General features: G+C 37.7%; 1 protein-coding gene and 3 long non-coding RNA genes across 4 annotated transcripts; 2 read left to right on the top strand and 2 right to left on the bottom strand.

The window, feature by feature from the left end:
* Positions 1–1,716: 1,716 nt before the first annotated feature.
* Positions 1,717–5,435, bottom strand: LOC113680849 (sodium-dependent phosphate transport protein 2B). The gene is made up of 4 exons (XM_027197899.2): positions 5,349–5,435; positions 5,106–5,232; positions 4,722–4,994; positions 1,717–3,896 (listed from the first exon to the last, which is right to left on the bottom strand). Exons 1-4 carry the CDS (start codon positions 5,421–5,423, stop codon positions 2,572–2,574), a joined length of 1,800 nt encoding a protein of 599 aa, XP_027053700.2. The 5' UTR covers positions 5,424–5,435; the 3' UTR covers positions 1,717–2,571.
* A 129-nt stretch (positions 5,436–5,564) lies between these two features.
* On the top strand, positions 5,565–13,776 carry LOC149039987 (uncharacterized). Its single transcript, XR_016179658.1, has 2 exons — positions 5,565–11,230; positions 12,769–13,776. It is a non-coding gene; the product is annotated as an uncharacterized LOC149039987 (long non-coding RNA).
* LOC149039988 (uncharacterized) lies at positions 12,727–15,575 on the bottom strand. The gene is made up of 2 exons (XR_016179657.1): positions 15,163–15,575; positions 12,727–15,031 (listed from the first exon to the last, which is right to left on the bottom strand). It is a non-coding gene; the product is annotated as an uncharacterized LOC149039988 (long non-coding RNA).
* Positions 15,576–17,192, top strand: LOC149039989 (uncharacterized). Its single transcript, XR_016179659.1, has 2 exons — positions 15,576–15,898; positions 16,940–17,192. It is a non-coding gene; the product is annotated as an uncharacterized LOC149039989 (long non-coding RNA).
* Positions 17,193–20,295: the final 3,103 nt, after the last annotated feature.

Consider the following 20,295-nt stretch of genomic DNA (forward strand, 5'->3'; position numbering starts at 1 on the left):
TCAAATTCTTAATTAAGGGACATAACTGGAATCAAACGCCCAATTCTCAAGAACAGCCAACTAAGAATTATGGGTAGGGTAGGCTCTAAGATCTCACCAGTTAACCCTTTCACTCCCAAGTTCTCATTAGTAATTCTCATTACTGACTGCTGCACAATTCCCATGATGTTAGTTGTGAGAATTTGTTACTGAATCAACTGATAATCCCCTAATTGCCACTACTCTCTATTTCCATCACTTGTGCGCTTGAAATTGTATGGATATTGCAAGTAGATTGTCTTGGTCACTCATGGGAGTTAAAGGATTAGATAAGAAATCAAGTATGCAGATGTACCAAGGAATGAAGTTTTAATTTTTTTGTGCTAATTGCTAGGATGAGACAAAATTTCACCGGAAGTGACATAACGTTAATCAGCGAGTGTTTGTGATATTAATTTTTGAAGATCGTTCAAATTCTGGAGTTTTTCACATTCTCTTAAACTCCTCTTACTAGATCAAAATAAGCCAATCCTTAAATCGATGTATACACTACTTCATCTTAGCAACAAACACCTAAGACAAACGGTAATTCCGACTTTCCCATCACAATGTTGAACCAGTTCAAGGCAGCATACAATGCAACAGCAACAGGTTTACTTAACAAAGCCCTTTAGGGGGGTCCAAGAAACAAATAAAATCAACCGAATGGAACAAAACACGCTATAAGAAAACCATCAGCATTCAGTTAATCATCAATCTCACCCCAACTGTGCACATCTTTCGCCTCAGCTGTCTTTTTAATGAATGGCTATCAATCATTCTTTCAGTCACAAATGGATCAGTTTCAATGAGGCATAACACATCGTTAAGGCCTGTTAACACTAAACCAGACTCTGCTGTCATTTCCCTGAGAATGTTGCCTTGGTCAGTTGTTAAACCCAAGAAATATCAGAAGCCTTTACATAATTTCTGAGATGACCTTCAGCACAATCTTCAGAGACAAATTTGGAAAAATAAAATGAGGTTATGGTCATTTAGCAGCAGAACTGTTGCACAAATGCTGATGGTTGACATAACAAAATTTGATTGTCGAGAGAAAAAATTCATGAAAAGTTCAGACTTCTACAATTTATGGGCTTTGTATATTCACCTGCTGTCTGCAAAGTGATTTGCTGTTTTGGTCTGATTCATATCATTTATGCAGACAAAAATGTTGACAAACCATCAAGAAACAATTTTTTTTATTAAAGAGAAACTGCAACAAAAAATGAAAGAAAATTGAAAAAGACAACAAGCCTACCTCAAGACTTTGCATTTTTTTTTGCAATGAATTCATGTTCCAATTTGTGAAAGTTTAAATTTCACTCAAAGGCCGACTCCTTATTCATAACTAATACACCTCAGTGGCTGAGGTTATATTTTCAAAAAAATTCTTCTAAATTGCCCAGTTGTGGCATTGTTTGAACTATTCTTATTGGTTTAATTTTCGGCCAGCTTACTTTCTGTTATGTTGAAGAACCTGGAAAATGAAACAAATGATGATCAGCCAAAATAATACAGTTATAACCCGAGCTATTACTCTCATACTTAAATGTATGAAACCTTCCTGAGAAAAAAAAGAGATATCATGGTGACAAATTTCAAGATGACCTTTTCCTCTTGCATTCCTTATAAATAATATTATGGGACAAAGGGCTTGTTTACTCCGAAATGAGCAAATAAAAAATATATAACTCATTTAACTCAACCCATTGAATTGTTTATTCTCATAACAAACATTAATACAATGTCCTTTAAATTAACAATAGTTATGATACTATAAATACCAAACTTACCTTAGCATGAAAGCAAGCTCTGTGTTTTATTCAACATTAAAAGCAATGTACAAATCTAACATAGCATGTTACTGTATCTACATGTAAACCCCATATGCATCAGAAGTCAGACTTGCCACATGACCGTTAAACTTGATCATAAAGATAAGTGGTTTTTTAGCTACAGTTCCTGCACACTCATCCTTAAATGTATTTTTTTTTTTAGGATGTAAATGGGGTTTACATAACCTGAAAAACAGGAAGCAAGAATTACGAAAATATCACTACCCACAAAGTAGTTTTAAGATCAGTTACATGAACCATTAATTAACGTATATTGCATTTAGCAGGGAACAAAGTTTAGTCACTAAACAGATTACTCACATTACTAGGAAGTTTGCACTATGCCAAATAGTAGAGCAATTTTCATTTCTTTTAATTTTAGCCATCTGAAAAGATGTTTTAGGTATTTTGCCAAATAGCTTCCAAAGAAAAACTACATGATTGAGCTACTATTGTAACATATTAGCACAAAGTTCCTTTCTCCCATTCCAGAAATTGGAGAATGTCTGCCACAAAACAAAAAAAGACTTGATCATTTTAATTGCATTTTTCAGACAAAATAAATAATTCAAAGACACTAAGGGTTAATAAAAATAAAATAATCAAAAACAAAAATCAGCATGTTTTAACTGCTTTCATCTTCTAATGAATAACTCTGAAAACTACTGATCTAACCATAGGCTCCAGACTAAATAAATACAAAAACCAGTCTCTTCTACACACGCGATTCTGTGTTGGATGCTTGCCTAGTCCTGTCTGAATGGCACATTCTGCTCAGCTCAGTAACTTTGGAGAAAACACGGTCATGAGGCTCTAGTGATCGTGTCCACTTTGGCAACCATTCCCAGTCTTGGAGAACGTCTGGTAAATGGGCAGGAGCTTTCCTCTGAAAGATGTTCACAATGACAATGAACAGGAAGAGAAGTAGGAGGGGTGCAGCTACACCAAGGAGAATCTGCCAACCAGCAAGTGACAAGCCAAAGACAGCTGCTGGAAGAAGGAAAAAGCCAAACACCAGGTATGCAATGGCAAACCATCTGTAGTCAGCCGTTTTGTTTCCTAATGACTTGGCAAAACCAATGGGAACTTTTCGCAGGTAAGGGATAGGATACCACACCAGGATACCAGAAATATTGAAGAATAGATGGCAGAAGGCAATCTGAAGGGCCTTGTCTAGATTTGACGAACTTGCCAAAGCAGCCAAAATACCTGTTGCAGTTGTTCCAATGTTTGAACCCAAGGTAAGAGGGAAGGCTCGTTCAATGGTGACAACTCCAACTCCTATGAGAGGTGTAAGGGCTGACGTAAAGATGGAACTGGACTGTACCAACATAGTAAGACCAGCACCAACAAGAATTGCCAAGTAGCCAGTGAGATGTTTGAATGGTCCAGGGAAGTCTGCATTGACAGTCTTCTTGATGATTTTTGCCATCTGACCACGAAGCATGGAGTGAAGAACCTTAACAATACTGACAAGACAGATACAGAGCAGGCCAATGGAGAGAACCAGGATTATGATGCCAACCTCAGTGTCGCTCAGGGATGTACCATGGAAGAGAAACTTGCATGAGGCAGGTTCAATTGTTGTCACATTTTCCAAATAAGTAGTCCCATTCAAGGTTTTATTAACAGCCTCTGTTACTTCCTTGGGTGAACAGTCTTTGATAAGGGATTTTGACTCTGCTGATTCATCTCCCAGTGCAATATTCTCTATAATTTTTTTGTCTAACTGAATTATAAGCTTAGTAAATGGTTCTGTCAATTTCTTCAGCAACTTTTTGTTGGTTCCTTTCTTCTGAGTCAAAGGAAGTACATCGATGATCTCACCAGTAAGATGAAGTAGGAAATGCGTGATAACCTCCAAGGGCAGGAATATGAGCACAGACAGCCAGTTAAATATATCATGTACTGTCGCACCAGCAAAGGCACGTCGAAACTCATTACGCTCAGCAGCTTGTGCAAGTGAAACTATGGTGTTGGTGACTGATGTTCCTATATTGGCACCCATCACAATTGGAATAGCAGGCTCAACATCTAAAACTGAAAAAATGTACATACTCTTATACATCTACTAAAATTCAATTCAAAAATCTAGCAAGGCTGTTTATGTCAACAAAATTTAGCTAAAATAACACAATTGCACTCAGTCAAAGACCACATTCAAGACCAATATTTACCCCTTAACAAGTCACCATACAACTTCTGAGCGAATGATGGACAAGAAACATCACAATTTCATCCTAAGTAATTAATACAAATCTCCTTTGATTAGCGTGAAGTTTTAAATTTAATGTTTTACCAATAACAAAAAATCGTGTCTGATATGGCCCTTGCATACATTAACCTCCACAAATTAACAAACCTCGGTATTCAGAACTATAGGTGATGAGGCATGGCAACATAAAGAGCACTTACTACGCAAATAACATCACTGAAATTCGTCACTTGACGAGATACTCTTTCAATATACTTAATTACTGAAGACCGAATTTTTCGTCAACGAAATATTAGAGTCTTAAAGAGCTGCCAAGTGAAGTAAAAACTATGAAAAATTTAATCAATCATGTTCGGAAACAAAATTGTGCATTACAACAGGTGTCAAATGTTCCTCAACACTGGCAATGGGGGCAACTATTGACGTATTCAATAGTTTTCACTAAACCTGCGATTAATACCCGAAAAACATCAAAGAAAGTGAAGAAAAATTTTAAAAAACTGTACGAAATCTGAGAGAAGTGTTCAAGTTTTCACTCCCAAACGATTGATTGCTAGCAAAAATAAAGAATTCAACAAATATTTAACACAAACTTGTACTGAGGAGTGTTATTTTAAATGCTTCTTTTAAAAATACCAAATCAAACTTACTCTGCGCAGCGACCATTGAAACAACGATGGATGTGGTTGTAGATGAACTTTGGACAAGAACCGTTGCCAAGATGCCGATCATCAAGCCAGCGACGGGGTTACTCAAAATTTTATTAGACGCAAATGCTTCGCCTGCCGCTTTTCCTCCAAGCAATCGGAAGGCACTACTGAGGAAGTCCAGTGAACAGATAAATACATAGAGAAGACCAAGAAGAAGAATGACCTTGCCAACTGCCAAAGCCACTCGTTTCACTTTGCCACATCCATCAAGTTCTGTGGGCCCGCCAAAATCAGAATTAGTGTTGAACGGGAAAATCGGTTCACAAATACTATAAATTTCATGAAAAGATCAAAAATTACAACAACAAAAGCTTTACTACTTACCAGACCACTTAGGGCCAAGATCTTGGAGTTCAGGCAAAGCCCAAGGATCAAATTCTTCACCCTCTTCGTCCTCGTGAAGTCCATTTCCCGCCTCCTCGTCTACCGGCAAGTAAGCTTTATTGTAATTCTAAAAAATAGAGGATCGAAAAAATTAAAACATTTTCGAGGTCACTGAGAATTATTACCTTGGGCAGTGGTGAACCAAATCGTGTGGAAAGTCTCTACGCGTTAGTTACTACCTACCGGCGGATCTGACTGACCCCGATTTTCCATTTCAATACCAGTCAGCTTGGAAGAGCTATTCATAATGTCCGCCATCTTAGGAGAACTAACTAACTGATGGATGTACAACAGTTTTATCTGGTCCAAAATTACGTAAAGATGGTAATCCAATCACATTCGACCGGGAGTAACGATACCCATTTTGATTGGCTGCTGCGGATGATCCGAGGTATCCGCATGACACCGACACGTGAAAAAATTGAACTTTGACGTTCGCGGGTCGTGCGAGAGGATCTTGAACAGCGTACACGTGGTTATGTGGGTTTTCTCTGAAGGAACAAGTTCCCTATGCGTTTCGTTGTTGGCGGGAACCTTTTCTTCAGAGTTGACACTTCCCATAAAAAAAAAATTTTGGTGCAGTTTACAAGGATCCTCAAAATGGACGTGAAATTTGAGGTTGGGCCACAGGTGTGTACGAGATCAGTAATATTCATGTTAAAGATGTTCTTCCCTCAACAACTCTGTCGGTATCCTATAGTTTCTAGAGAGAAAATGTGGCACCTTTGATGTTATTCCCTTGAGACGGTTCTTTTCTTCAGAAGAACGGGGTAAAAAGAGTATCTTGGGTGCGTACTGTTTTCCAATAAACGGAGTATAGCACATGTTTAACGGTGTTCTTTTTTCTTCCCTATTTGTATTGTTTAATGTTTGTTCTCTCCCTCACATGGTCTCGTTTTCCATAAAGCGCGCGCGGATCACGCCACAGGTTCAAGTCGAGCAGGTCGAGTAATCCCACGCTTGGCCAACTCCGGTGTGCGAGCGACTGTCATAAGATTATTGAGAGATAAAATCGCAAATTTTTGTCCAACGTTTTTCTTTATCCATAGCATGCCTCTCTCTCAAAGATCGTTTTTTTCTTTTCTTCAAGCGGATATGGCGCAGGTAAAGTTGGATTTCTCTCTCAGTTTCTCCTGGATAGAACCAGTAGAGAAATCCACGAGGAAAATGTTGAAATAGCAATCACTACAAGTTTGAAATCTAACAACATATGAAAATTTCAAGAAAATGAAAATCCAATTTTTTTCGCCAACCTAAGTTAAAGACCGAATACGTCTTTTTACATCTTGTTCAGGCAGCTTGAGCAACTCATCCGAGACATATGTGATTGAAGGAGAATCCCTTCGTCCAGGGACTGTTTGTTCTTAAGGACAAGCTGTCCAGTGTAATGCTGGGTGAATGTGTTACTTCACTCTGCCACTCACGTCTCTTGCTCAGACAAGAGACGTGAGTGACGTGTGAATGTCGCAAGTTGTAACTTGCAATAGTCTTGGCTTTTTGTGTTTCTGATTTTATCACTTGGTTTTCAAATTACGCAATTTGGAACGTTAAGACGGAAAATGTGTCTGGCGATGCTAAATTATTCAGGCAAAGATTGTTTCCAGAGCGTTAGAAACCCCATTATGGATCGTCATAAAGCTAAGCGTGAGAGTTTCTCGCGTGGTCTTTTCAGCTGCTCCCTGTGCGAACACGTACGATAGAAGGACTAAAGAAGGAAAGGTCTAGCGGCCTAACAATAAAAATGATCAATGAATAACAACAATACAGTGAAGAAAAGTGCGTGAATCAATCACTTTTAACTGACTCTGGGAAAGAAATATTTAAACCATCGATTCTTTTGTTGCTATGAAATTCTTTCTCACTTGATTTTACGCTAACAAGAGCACAGGCGGAGGTACGAGAGAAATGTAATGAAACTGAAAGGTGCATATTAACTAGAACTTTTCGGAGATAAATTCTAAATACTTTAGAGTAGATAGCTAAATATTCCGATAGATGAACTAATATTTCCTCCACTGAGTCAAGCAAAACGGAAAAAGAAACATTAGTATTTAAAGAGAGCCATTGTTCGTGATTTCGACGCACTGATTGCTGAATCATAATATCGGTTTTCCGGATAACTTAAGAGTACTAAAACACTGAGGTGGTAATAAATAACACACAACCGCACGTCCTGATTCGTTTATGATTTGACTCTGAGCGAAAGAGTTCCTCCGGCTCATTACATGCCGACCACGGCAACATAGAATAAAACATCTCAAGGGTTAGCCACAAAACAAAGGTCAACGCGGACGCTCGAAAATGGAACAAAACATACTTTTATTTTGTGAACAATCTTGCAGATGCTTGAGTCCTCACCTAATGCACTTAATACAAGCGATATCAGGCTCTCGTGACGAATTGCATATAGGACATCCAGGCATTTACTTAGGCGAGAGAAGATAACCTCACGTAGGCAATTTGTGTAAAACATGTTTACGTCTCAATGGAGGAAGTTTAAGAAGTTTAAAAAATAGTTTTCAAAATATTTTCCTTGGATTTTTTGAGGTATTTTTTGCGTTTAGGCGCTTATTTTGTTCTACAGAGCTCTCTCTAATTGACCTTACTACATCGTGGCTGGCTACGTCAGCACGTGTTTGCTTTTCCGGTTTTAGCTAAAAACGTGAGTACGTTTTTGTCTAAGTCATGATACTTAAAGATTAAAATATATACAGAAACGCTTTGCTATTTTTCTCCTTTTCATCTTCCTTTTACTTCATTTCCTGGGACTGTCAACACGAGCGACTGATCAAGACAATTTAAACGGCCAGATCGTGTTAAGAAGCAAGTTTTCAGTCGTTTACCTGATACAAGGTATATACTTGGCCCACTATCAATCACGCGAAAAAAAGATTATTTTGGGAATTTTGATATTTCTCTCGTGTTCTTTAGACACTTGAAAAGGAAATTGGCGCCACACCTCAGGGAATAAGTGAGCAGAAATAATATATTCAGTTTCGTGAAAGACATCTTTGCATGTCGATGACAAAACCTTGTTCTGTCACCTGTAGCAACGTGCTTTTTCCATGACATTGAAAACAACAATGAAATAAGCGGTTTGGCAATGACCTTCAATGCTACTCAAAGGACCCTCAGCAAGGGAAAATTTCACATGGAAAGTACATATTGCACTTGTTTGTATGGGATTTTAATATTATTTACGTTCTTTAACACTTGAAAAGAAAATTGGTGCCAAATTTTAGCGTGCGCCCCTATGTACGTTTAGGAGTCGTTCCTGACATGGTCGGGCTTTCTTTGTCTATAAAAAAGACAAGACTTAACGAGGGTGAAGATGAAATTGCCGAATCAAATCTTCGATAAAGAATGCCAAGAACTCAGGCTCATTTCAACAATGCAAATACTTTAGACCAATACGAGCTCGAGTCCGAGGTTACATGACGCTGTTCAGGAAAAAAAAAGATTTCAAAATAACATTCAAGCACTCTAGATGAGCCGCGTTTTTTATGTTGTAAAGATAAGTAAACTATTTCGGCTAGATCATTTCAATTGCTGCTAAAAAATATCCCAGTGCTGAGAGCAGGTGGGAACGCATAGCCAGCAGAGAGGATGAACAGAAAGACACGGATGAATGGATCGAACAACATTTAAGCGCAGACTGCAGTGCGCTTTGAAAAGTTTTCAGCCTAAAAGTTTTGAACTTGATCGTCTTGCATTTAAGCGATAGCGCTGGATACACTATATTTTTTGCTCTTAACCTGTTATTTGATCATTTGTAAGGCACCCCTTCTAATGTTAGGTTTCGAGTACATTATTCCTTAGTGTATTCTGTCCAGACTTTATGCAAAGTATTCTCTTAAATAGTAAACTGAGAGATCCATGTTCTAGGTAAGATCATCTGTGAACAATATCTAACGGAATAGATGCTGGTTTGATTACTAGCAGTAAATTCTTTCTACCTCCGCAAGTGTAAAAAAGAAAGACACAAGAAACTTTAAAGGATATATGAGGTTTTCTATTTCTTTTGTTTAAATTCACTCTGCCCGGCCCGCGTCGTTTTGTTATGATTGGTTTTGTGATTTATTCACCTCGACTAAACGTCCTAGTGAAGAATGCGCATGACTTTCTTCAACCAAAAACTCGCCACGAAAAATAAAGAAAAAATACATATATACATATCAAGACTGCAGGAGGAGAGATTGAGAAAGACCTCGGCGAAATACAAACACCATCAAAGTACATTTGTGCAAGAACGAACGAGTTTAATTTAATATCATTGCCACATCATGTACACAATCTACAACTTCAGTGACGCACGAGTGACGTAAAGAGCTTATTCGCGCAATGACATGTTATATTTCTCATTTTCTGTTACAATAACTGAAAATGCCTATATGATTTTAGTCACGGATAGAAAAAACCCCATATTTAATCCTGTCCGAACGATCTACCCCGATCGGTGCACAACGATGTGCCAAACCCTGAAACTAAACGTCAACCCGTTGTGCCACACTCTTTCAGAACAGGTTACCTCATTCAAACTCCCTGAGTATCACTTGAATAAACTTCTTGGAGTATCATGGCACCATGCTTGTTGTTGTTGCATGTGTGCAAGTATCCATAATTTTGTCAAGACAGAATTGACACCGACCATGCTAAATAATCAATTAATTATGCCTGTTTTTGGTTGACCCTGTGAAAAGTCATCCCTTCGTATGTTTTGAAACAGAAGACGATTTAGGTGTGTATTAAAAGGAATTTCCTTCCTGGGTAATTATAACAAAATTTTCTGTGTCCGACCTTCAGAAACCGGGCTATTCTTTACTATAGCGGGTTCCTCAAGGACATAATCCCTTGGGGAGCTCTTTCAGAGGGTGATAAAATCAGACACTGATGAGTTATTCCTATGTATTATCAAGTACTAACAAAGATAAATACCGCCTTTCTCAAATATTATTTTTGTTGAGCAATAAGACTCACAACTCTGACAACTTAAGAGCTGGTACTATCTAACTAACGCAGAGTCTGGGATGAAGTCGCTCGAATGGTAAGGTTTTCGACGTTGGATTAATCCATGTCGTCATTGTCTGAGAGCGAACGGCGAGCGAACCGCGAAATTTCGCAATGTTTCCTACTGAAACTCCAGGAAAATATTGGGCAATTAAACTGCGAAAGTTGAGAGTCGCCCATGGTACATAAAGAAAATATTGCAAGAAATTGTCTATCTTGGAGAGTTTGTTCAGTACGAATTAGGCCCAACTATTAATTAAAGTTTGTCCACAAAAAATAAAATATGGAATGAAAACGAGTTAATGTCGATAGAAATCAATTAAACTGTGGCTAAAGGTACGAGGCAAATTTAATATTAAACTGGTTGATTCTCTCGGGTCGACTTCCCTTTTAGTAAATTTCAGTAACTGGTGATATCACATCGAAACTGAAAATCTCATTTTCCAGGCTGTGCATACGAGGAATTTAGACTTTAGACGCCGCACAAGACAAACTAGACTTTAGACCTCGCATGATGTTTTCTCTGTATCGAACGACTTCGTGGGCGCGTGATCTAACAACAACATTCTTGCGCGGATACCACGCTCGTGACCCTAGTGCCTCCACGAACCTACAAGCAGTAAAGAACTACTGCGACATAGGCTAGATCATAGGAACCAAAGGGAAACTGCCATATCTTACACCAGCGTATGACGCACCACAACATACCTATGCACCCCACCACGAATAAATGGATGAACAAATGTCATTGACAAAGAATTTATCGAGTCCGCAAGAAACACGCGCGCGTGTCGTTAGGCACTCGCGTGCCGGGCAAAATCATTCGCGCCTGGATAGATCGATTGCATGTTTCGCAAGTCGCAAAGAAATGAAATATAGTGAAATGGCTTTTTTAATATTTAATCGCACAATTTTTAAAGTAAGCACATAACTCACGGACAAATAAGTTATCCGTCTTGACTCCAGGCATGATCTCATGAGGGACTAGTGCTATCAAAGTAGCCACTCTGAAAGACATGAAACCCTCTGACAATCATCAGAAATCTCATTGACGTCTCGTGAGTATGGTCTATCCAGCTTGTGCCATGTCACTTATCTAATGATTTCTACATTCGGATGGTTATTTTATCATATGTCGAGGTTTATCTCCAGCTTATTGTACTTTTGAGCAAGAGAACATGATTCGCGAAAAACCCGTTCAAACAAATAATTTTTGCAAACCTTGGTAATGAAGGAGCGCAACAAGCAACAACACAAGCTGAAATCTTACGGGGTGATTGTGATGATCTGCAATTTCTGGGGAAATGAGTAAATTTATTGCTAGTTTTATTATCTTATGAAAGTGAAAGCAGACTTGCTGAAGCAATAGAATCACACGCGTTAAGCATTTCAAACTACTGCAGGTGAAAGTACAAGTCGATTTATGTCACTGCTATGCACAAAGAAAAGCTGCCAGCAGCAATAATGGCCTTATCACTCGTCAGTGTAACAAGCTGATCAAAGTTTTAGCATTCTTAGAACAACTAGACGGTAATGACAACAGAAGAAAACATATGAAAACAAAGAAGAACGTAGAATGTTGATATGAAACATTTATGTATGAAGCTTACTCCTTGAAGCTTGCTACTGTTCGATTTTGGCAAGGAAAAATTATTGTGCATTGTACAAATTTTGAATCCGTTGTTCCATAAATATTTAACGTACCTGATGGGCTCCTGACTTACCTATGTACCACAAGAATATTTTAATTCATGATGCAAACATCTTTCTTCGAAAACAGTGAGTTATATGGAATAAAACATACATCATAATAAAGTGTGATTAAATTATTGACAACTAAAGTCACTGCAGTTATCTTCAAAACTAGAAAAGTAATATATAAGCCAAGCGCACTGAAGTTTCATTTTACCCAATTTCAAAGAGAATCAGCTATTATTTTGTTAAAACGCAAAACATATACACTAATCTAGATTCATAAAATTTGAGTAGAATCAAGAAGAAGCCAACAAGAACGATTCGAGCTAATAGCCTGCTCTTTAGAATATATAGGACTGGCACGAGGGAGCGGCGGAGGCGGGGCCTACGAGCCCCCTCTTCCTTCCCTTCTTAATTTTGTGTAGTATGAAAATTAACGCCGAGAATTACAACCTATTCAATTGCTTCAGTTTTCTGCTGGGTTCGTAAACGAAGTTGATAGCTGTTGTCGATTCCTTTTGTTCTCGTAAACTGTCGTAAACGTTTATTTGAATGACGCTACGCTTGACAAAAAGTTACTGTGCTAGATGCCAGATCGTTACTGGAAAAAAGGGAAATAAAATAGCTGTCAACTTAACATCATGACGCTAACAGAAAACCAATGCAATTCAAAGGGTAATATTTCTCGGCTCAACGAAAAGATAAGGGGATTATTTAACAGGACTTAAAGAGGCCCTTTGGTTGAAATCCACAAATAGAGTAGGTCATAACTAAAACAGTCACAGGATCATAACCATTTGTGGTAACCTGCTGAAAATTAGCAGGAGGAAAGTATACGACCCTATATACCAGCCAATAATAAAGTTGACCAGATTTGTTTATTCTCATTTGCTGGAGTTAGAAAAATCATTGTGCCTGTTGGAGAGAAGTGGATGCAATTTAACAACTTTATTACATGGAGATTTCAATCTACCCAAGGGTTGACTGGTCCAATCCGTCTTGTCCTATTGGCTTTGATACTTTATCCTCGATGTTTTGCTCCATATTTCAAGATTACTTTTCCCATCAAATGGTCTTGAATCCTACACGGGGAGATAACACATTGGATTTGGTGTTACCTACGGCTCCTGATTTGTTGTTTGACCTTAGTGTTTGATCATAATTCTATTGTATTTAATTTGAGACTCAAAATCTCACGACCTAGGCAAACCTCCAGGATTGTTCATGACTTTGGTTCTGCTAATTGGAATGGTCTACGGGACGATTTCTCAAATATACCTTGGACTACTGCTTTCTTAGTGGATGAAATGAATGATGTTTAGGATGCATGGAAAGCACTGTTTATGGAAGCAGTTGAACGTAATATTCCAACAAAGTCCCTGAAGTATAAAAGGAATATACCATGGTTTAATTCTGAATTACGAATCCTTGTTTAAAAGAAACGGTGCTTGTGGAGGAAAGCAAAATCCTCAAGGGACCCACTGCTAATTGGGCTCAATTCAAGTCCTTTAGCAATAGGTGAAGGATAGTTTGAATAAAGCGAACTGGAAATATGTTGTTTTGGTCCTTCGTTAAATCATGCACTGGTTATTTTAGTATTCCCAGTTGTACTGAATACGATGGTCAATCTACCTTTACGCCCAAAGGGAAAGCTAATATATTTAATAAATTCTTTCATAGTGTATTTTGCGAAAGATCTGAAGAGATGGATAATGAGGTTGTTACACCTTTCACTGAGAGCGTGGTTTCACATGTTCAGAGGCTTCTTTCTTCTACAGCATATAGTTATTTATATTAGCCTTGGAGAGCAGTTTTTATATGGGAATTCAGTTTCCCCCTATTGCTTTACTACTGTACTTTTATATGGTAGTTAAGATTTAACAAATATTATATGGTTATTATTAGTTATTAGTTATTGTTGTGATTTTTATTAGTAGTTATCATATTAGTAGGATTTTGTACAGTGGTAAAAAGCATTATTAAACCTTAACCCTTTAACTCCCAGAAGTGATTGACAAGAAACTTCTCCCTATAATACCCAAACAATATTCAGCAAACAGGTAATGAGAATATTCAAACTTATCAGGGAGAAGCTGCTATCTTGATCTAGCACCAAGTTCTCATAACTAATTTAAGAGGAAATGTGTAGCAGCTAGAGAGGAGAATTAACAATCAGATCTTGGGAGTTAAAGGGTTAAACCTAATTAACAAATACAAAGACTATCATTTTTAAACCTTTCTTCTGCCCCCTCAAATTTAAAGCACAAAATACATCCAACTGAGCTGGTTTTAAGAAACATGGATCTACTTAAAAAGCACTTCAAACTTATTGAGCAAAATTGAGTTTTGATCATTAGTGTTGCCATGGCAACCAATTCATTCCGAGAAAAGATAAACTCCTCAAAACTCAAATACTTTTCAGTCAAACTGAATTTTGCTCAATAGGTTTGTAGTATGTCATTTCTCAATATCTGTGGCAAATTTGGTGATGTTTGCACAAATACATCCTGAGAAATTTCAGGGGGCACCCAGATTTTCACAAAAAATCCATATTTGCAGGAAATACAATTTAAAGGAAAAAATATATGGAAATATGGGTCCAAGTTGGCCTTTGACATAAAAACACAATATGTTGGCAAGAACATTTTGAAAAAAATATGCCCAAAGTTATTTCCTGGTCTACTCAGTCTTTTTCTTCTTTTTGCCTTCCTTGCAAGATTCTATTTCCCCAAGAGTCCCAGCTGCACATGTCACACCCTTTCCACGCATCCTGAGATCTTCATTGCACTGTTTAGCTTGTCTGCTGGCAACTCTGTACTTCTTGTGCTGATTTTGTACTCTCTTCTCTGCCTGTTTAACTCTCTCGGAATCCCTTCTCCTGGCTTCCATTTTAGCATTATCACTCACAGGTTGTGAGTGACATACTGAATGGCATATTAAGCATTTCACACAGCTTGGCAATTCCCTCTTTTTGAACTCCCATCACAAATGCACTGTACACTATTTGTCAATTCAGATCTTTGCCTTGAATTTTCCTTGGAGTGGTATCGTTGGAGGGGTGATCACCCGTGGCAAAGAACTCTATCATGTCACAGTCACACTTGACAAAGACTGAACTGCTCATCCCCATTCTGTTTACAGTGCTCTCTAATACTTCAACTTACCTACATGAGAAATTAAAAGAAACAATCTATCAATTTCCCAGTTTAAATCCAGATAAATTAGTGGATCATGGATTTTGTTTCATATTTCCGGCATGATGAGTAGCACTATCCAAAAATTTCAACAGACTCACCTGAGGCACATGGGACGTGAGTATGTATTTTGTTTAAAAACTTCCTGAGACTTTCCATTGATATCAGGCGATATCCTTGAGCGATTTCTAAGTTATCATCATATACTTTCGTCCGAGGAAGAGGTATCAACCGCACAAGCGTCAAGTTTTCGCGAAGAAACCGGGATTGCTGGCGGTGGAATCATTTCGCTCATCACATCATCTTCACCGACGAACGTGATATTTACAGTTTGTTTTTGAACACCTTTGAACCCTTTACGCTTATTTGAAATACCTTTCTTTAAAACAGACTGTTTTTCCCCCAGCTTTAGCATAATCATTTACCTCGTTAAAACGGAATTTATAAACTGTGAACTGATACACTTTGATCAAAATTGGCGACTTTGCCAAACCTTGTTGTAGCTCCCTGTAGCAGAGGGGCATTTTGTTGCGCATGCGCCAAGAAAATTTGTTCGGCGCGTTCGGCGCCATTTTGATATTTTCAGCGCGCTTTTGCGGGTTTTCAACTGAGCGATCGACACCTTTCTGTGATATTTTTTGGAGAGGGATGGAAGAGTATGACAAGTTTACTACCATTTCTAACTCTGTGGATACTTGTGGAGTTTGCTGGCTCTTGGGATGAGGATATTTTAATGATCAAAGTGCGAACAAAACGCGAAAAAAAGTCGAAAACTTGAAGTTTGAGATTTGATTTGCTAACGATCAAGATGTGCACATGAGACTACAAACCTTGAAGGTTAGTCTTAAGATGTTGATGTCTTACTTCTATAAATCACGAAGTGATGTGTGGAGGCGATCGTGAGATATTCGTTACGACAATAGAAGGTAGTTTACAATTTGATCTTATTTTACTTCAACTTTGAAATAAAATTACGTTAAGTTCGAGGTGGCCCCCAAGCTTCAAATCACTTCAAATAACATCTTATCTTCTTTCTCTTTGTTTTCCCATTGGACACAAGGCTTAAAAAAATGTTCCAGCTTCAGGATTGAGTTGCTCTTTCTATAACCTTCGGCGAATTCGTTTTTGAGAGGTTGAGGTGGATTTTCAAAGTCATGGCTCACAACTGTCTTTGGCCATTTTGCTCTCCAAGTCTGTTGTACTTGGTACGTAGGCATGCGTCATAACAACGTTTATAGTCTTGCCTCGATCATCTGCGGTTTTATCTAATTTTTTTGCTGTGTTTTGGTGAGAATTTTTCTGATTGCCCTTTTGGGCTTGAATGGCTAACTAGAGGATAAACTTCGGTAGAACTTGTTTTATCACATGGCCCCCAAATCTCTCACCACTGTCAGTTCATTGTTTATTTATTTAGCCTTCGGTCTAACCAGTTCATTTACCTCAAAAAAATCCGTGGGCTTTGTCTCATGAGTTTAAACTGGTGCCGTTTTCTTCATGTTCATGTGTTATTCGAAACGGATGGCGTCAGCTTCATTCTGTCTTGTTTATTTCAGTAGAATACTTCTGCCATACGAAATGAATTTTGAGTCGAAGTGTACTATAAAACTCGCAGATTAAAATTATCTAACTTTCTCTGGTTCTTAAAACATGAGGTGAGCGATACAATAAATGAATAATTACTCAAGGGGCTGGAACTCTCTTTCTTTAGAATGTGAACTACAGTATTTCTGTCATATTTGAAAACGAATTTCGGGTTAAAATGTCTTCAAACCAGTTTGACTTGTATTTCTCTTTGCCAGATAAGTCTTGATCCTTCAATTTTTATTTCTTAATTGAGACTGATGATTGGAATTAACTATTGTGTTCTCTGCTGTTTAGGGAGATGTGAAGTGACCCCACTACATATGGTCAATACTATTGACAGAAAGGATAGGTGTGACATTTGCTGTGGCAAGCTGGCATTCAAGAGAATGTCATTAGTACCAGAAGCTTACTACTGGTATAAATTATCAATCTTTTGTTCTCTCCACACAACTTGCCTCAACTAGCTTATGCTATATGCAACTTGTGTCTATACCTTTTTTTGCAACTATAAAATTACCAATAAAGTTTTTTGAAAGTTTTGTCCAAATTTCATGGGAAAACAATATGAGGAGTGATCAGGTGAAATATTGTCCTGTTCCATAACAGTGTTTGAGCTTCCAGGCAGAGCTAAAAATTTCTTAAGTGACTGATTTATGATTTTCTGCCTTAAAATTAGCACAGCTAAACACCTGGCTTGAAAACTATTAATTTCTGCAAATAGGCATCCAAGCTGATGCCCATTACTCCAGAATATGCAATATCAAAGTCCCCTTTTGACTTAAGTCTCATTTCTCTAAAATCTGATAGATGTAAAGCATCAATTTTCATAAAGAGATCAACAAACCTCTTCACATTAGTTTAATCTGACCTCACTAAGTCTTATTCCTGAAAAGAAAAGGCTTTTTTTTTTTTTACCCTCACTGTTAAATATCAGCCTTACTGGTTCTTTGTTGTTTAGCATGTGTAAGAGTCTTTTCAGACCATCAAATTGTCACACAACTCTTGTAATTTAATAGGTTGGAGAATAAGGTTGCAAATAGTGTATATGATTTTTTTGTGCAGTTGAAATGATAAATGATAGTGATTTTCACTGGGTAATAATTGATTTAACTATTCATCTTACAACTGGAAGCCCAAAGTAGTACTTGTTTTCTTTCACAATTTCCCCACATCATCGATCATATCTGATGATATTTCCGAGACTAGTGATTGAAAAGACTTTATCTTACTCTGATAAAATCCATAATTATTCCTCCATTTCTAACCAGATGGAGCTACCATATCTCTAGCATTAGCATTGTCTTACTTTTCTTTACTCGACATTGACCTTTTTTATTTTGGTAATCGGCCCTGCCGGTTGTGATTCATGTCAAAAAAAAACTTTTGAAACAAAACATAAACCTCTGTAAACTTTACATTTTTGCCAAAATTGGAGGTACACTGCACTAGCAGTACAGTTGAAGCTCTAAAAAATGCTTACAGAAAGGCGAGTACTTCAAATGATCACCGATAACTTGAGATAGCAATGACACGATAAAAGTATACTATCCAATTCTTTTGTACTCTTCGACAGGCCACTTGCATCCTTCAAAAATAACATCATCTTCATCGATCGCCCATACAATCACGAGACAAGACTCGAACAATCTTTTGCATTCTGAAAATAACTTCCTTCCACACATCACACAATAATTTCAAAGATTTGCCGCTTCCATCTACGTTACAGAAGAAAAAATGAGAAGAAAGCTTGTCTCAAATACTCGAACCATTGTTTTTTCCGACTTATTTTACTGCTTCTTTTCTTTCGTGATTCTCGAAAGGGAAACCGACGCAGGCGCATACCAGCGGTTTCTCGTATCAAACTAAAATTTACCGGACATGCGCAACAAAATGCCCCTCTGCTGCTCCCTGTAGCTTCCTGTGGCTGTGTATCCAGGCCTCGAAAATAACTTTTAGAATTTGGAATGAACTATGGGATTTTTGGGAACACGGGAACGTGGAACAGAGTGTTCCTTTTACATTTAAGCCGAGAAAATTCGGTTGTTTTGAACTAGTTACCGTGGCAGCGGAAAAACAACCTTCAAAACAACGCCGTTTATTTGACTCTGCAAAAGAATTTATGCAAAAACAAACAACATATTTAAAATCTTGATAGATTCAAGTAAATATTTTCCAAAAAAAAAAATTAAGCAAAAAATTTTTTAATCTTACCAAATTTCAACCAGAGGGCCCCCTTAATTTAGAGATATTTCCGTCAACAACAGCGGCATAAAAATTTTTAAATGGCTGTATTCAGTTGGTTGAAATTCACTAAACAGCAAGGCTATCCCAATAAACAGATCCCCGAAGTTGATAAAAAATCTGGTGAAGATTTTCCGAGATAAAATCCGTAGAACGTTTTACGTATTTTTTAATAACACTAAGAAATTAATAATGATTGCCATGCCTCTCCCACTATTTCAAACTTCAATCCTCTGGTCAAGGCACGTATGAAAATCGTTCGATGGCAAAGGGGCAAAGTTAGCTTTGAGCGCTTTGAATAAAGCTGGTTGGAGCTTAGGTAAAATGCATTGACCCTCCTTAGATATTAGAGATCCTTCACCAGAAGAAAAAACCTATAACAGTGTTCTCCTACGATTTCTTTACTTTTTTCTGATAGAGAACGTTTTTGGGCATAGTACATCATTACAACTTCTTAAGTATCGTTGTAAAGCTCTATTGTTTTTAGTTATTCAGCAAGCGATATGAGAGCAGCATGTAATGTATTTCAAATTCATACCTTAATCTCCTTTAAAGACGTCTTGAGACGAAAATTTAAGAAGGGACCTTTCAATCCTATGAACTCCAAGAATTCCGACCGTAAGTCAATTGCTTTCCATTTCAAAACATCGAACGTAATTTGGTAAGGTTTTATGTTACCATAGTTTAAAGTCCGAGTGTTTTGAGCGAAAAGCAAAATAAGAGTAAAGTCCACAAAAAACAGGGCTTAAACGGCCTTACATAATTTCTGCGAGAGTCATTTACAGATGCAGCTCAAAAGTGTGGCAGTCTTAGTGCTAGTGTTAGTTGTCCTTGTTATTGCTGTTTTCAGTCTAAACATACTAACACTCTCTACTTTCCTAACGTACGCCTAGCAAGTGTAGTAGCTTAATTCCTTTTAGCAACACCACTACCATAAAGTTGAACTTTTGTCGCCTTCGGAAGGGGGAATAGGTTTTTCCGCCACTAATTTGTTCCCTCAATTGTTTATGTTAAAGAGAACGTACACAACGATAACGTTATTGTTGGAGGTAAAGTTGGTGTGAACTGAACACGACTGCCTCGGATTAAAAGCAATCCTTCCGGTCTTAGAAATAAAAATAATAACGGTGCTGAAGCGATATCATTCAGCTGGTTGACCTAAGCTTCAACTTCAGAAGTAAAACGTTGCGATACGAAATTGACCTTTAAACATGACGGAGAAAACAAATATGACCAAATATAGCAATGTCTCCGATAAAAAACACCGTGCAGTTTGAGTGTGGCAAGCGGGCGCCCCTGAATTTAAATTTTTTATTGCACTCTACACGATTTGTAGGATAACCCGTCCTTTCCTCGCTTGATTAATCGTTAATTTTTCATAAAGTAAAAAAGAGATCCCACTAAAAATA

Source organism: Pocillopora damicornis, chromosome 9 (genome assembly GCF_964200805.1).
Source record: "Pocillopora damicornis chromosome 9, jaPocDami1.2, whole genome shotgun sequence".
NCBI lineage: Eukaryota > Metazoa > Cnidaria > Anthozoa > Scleractinia > Pocilloporidae > Pocillopora > Pocillopora damicornis.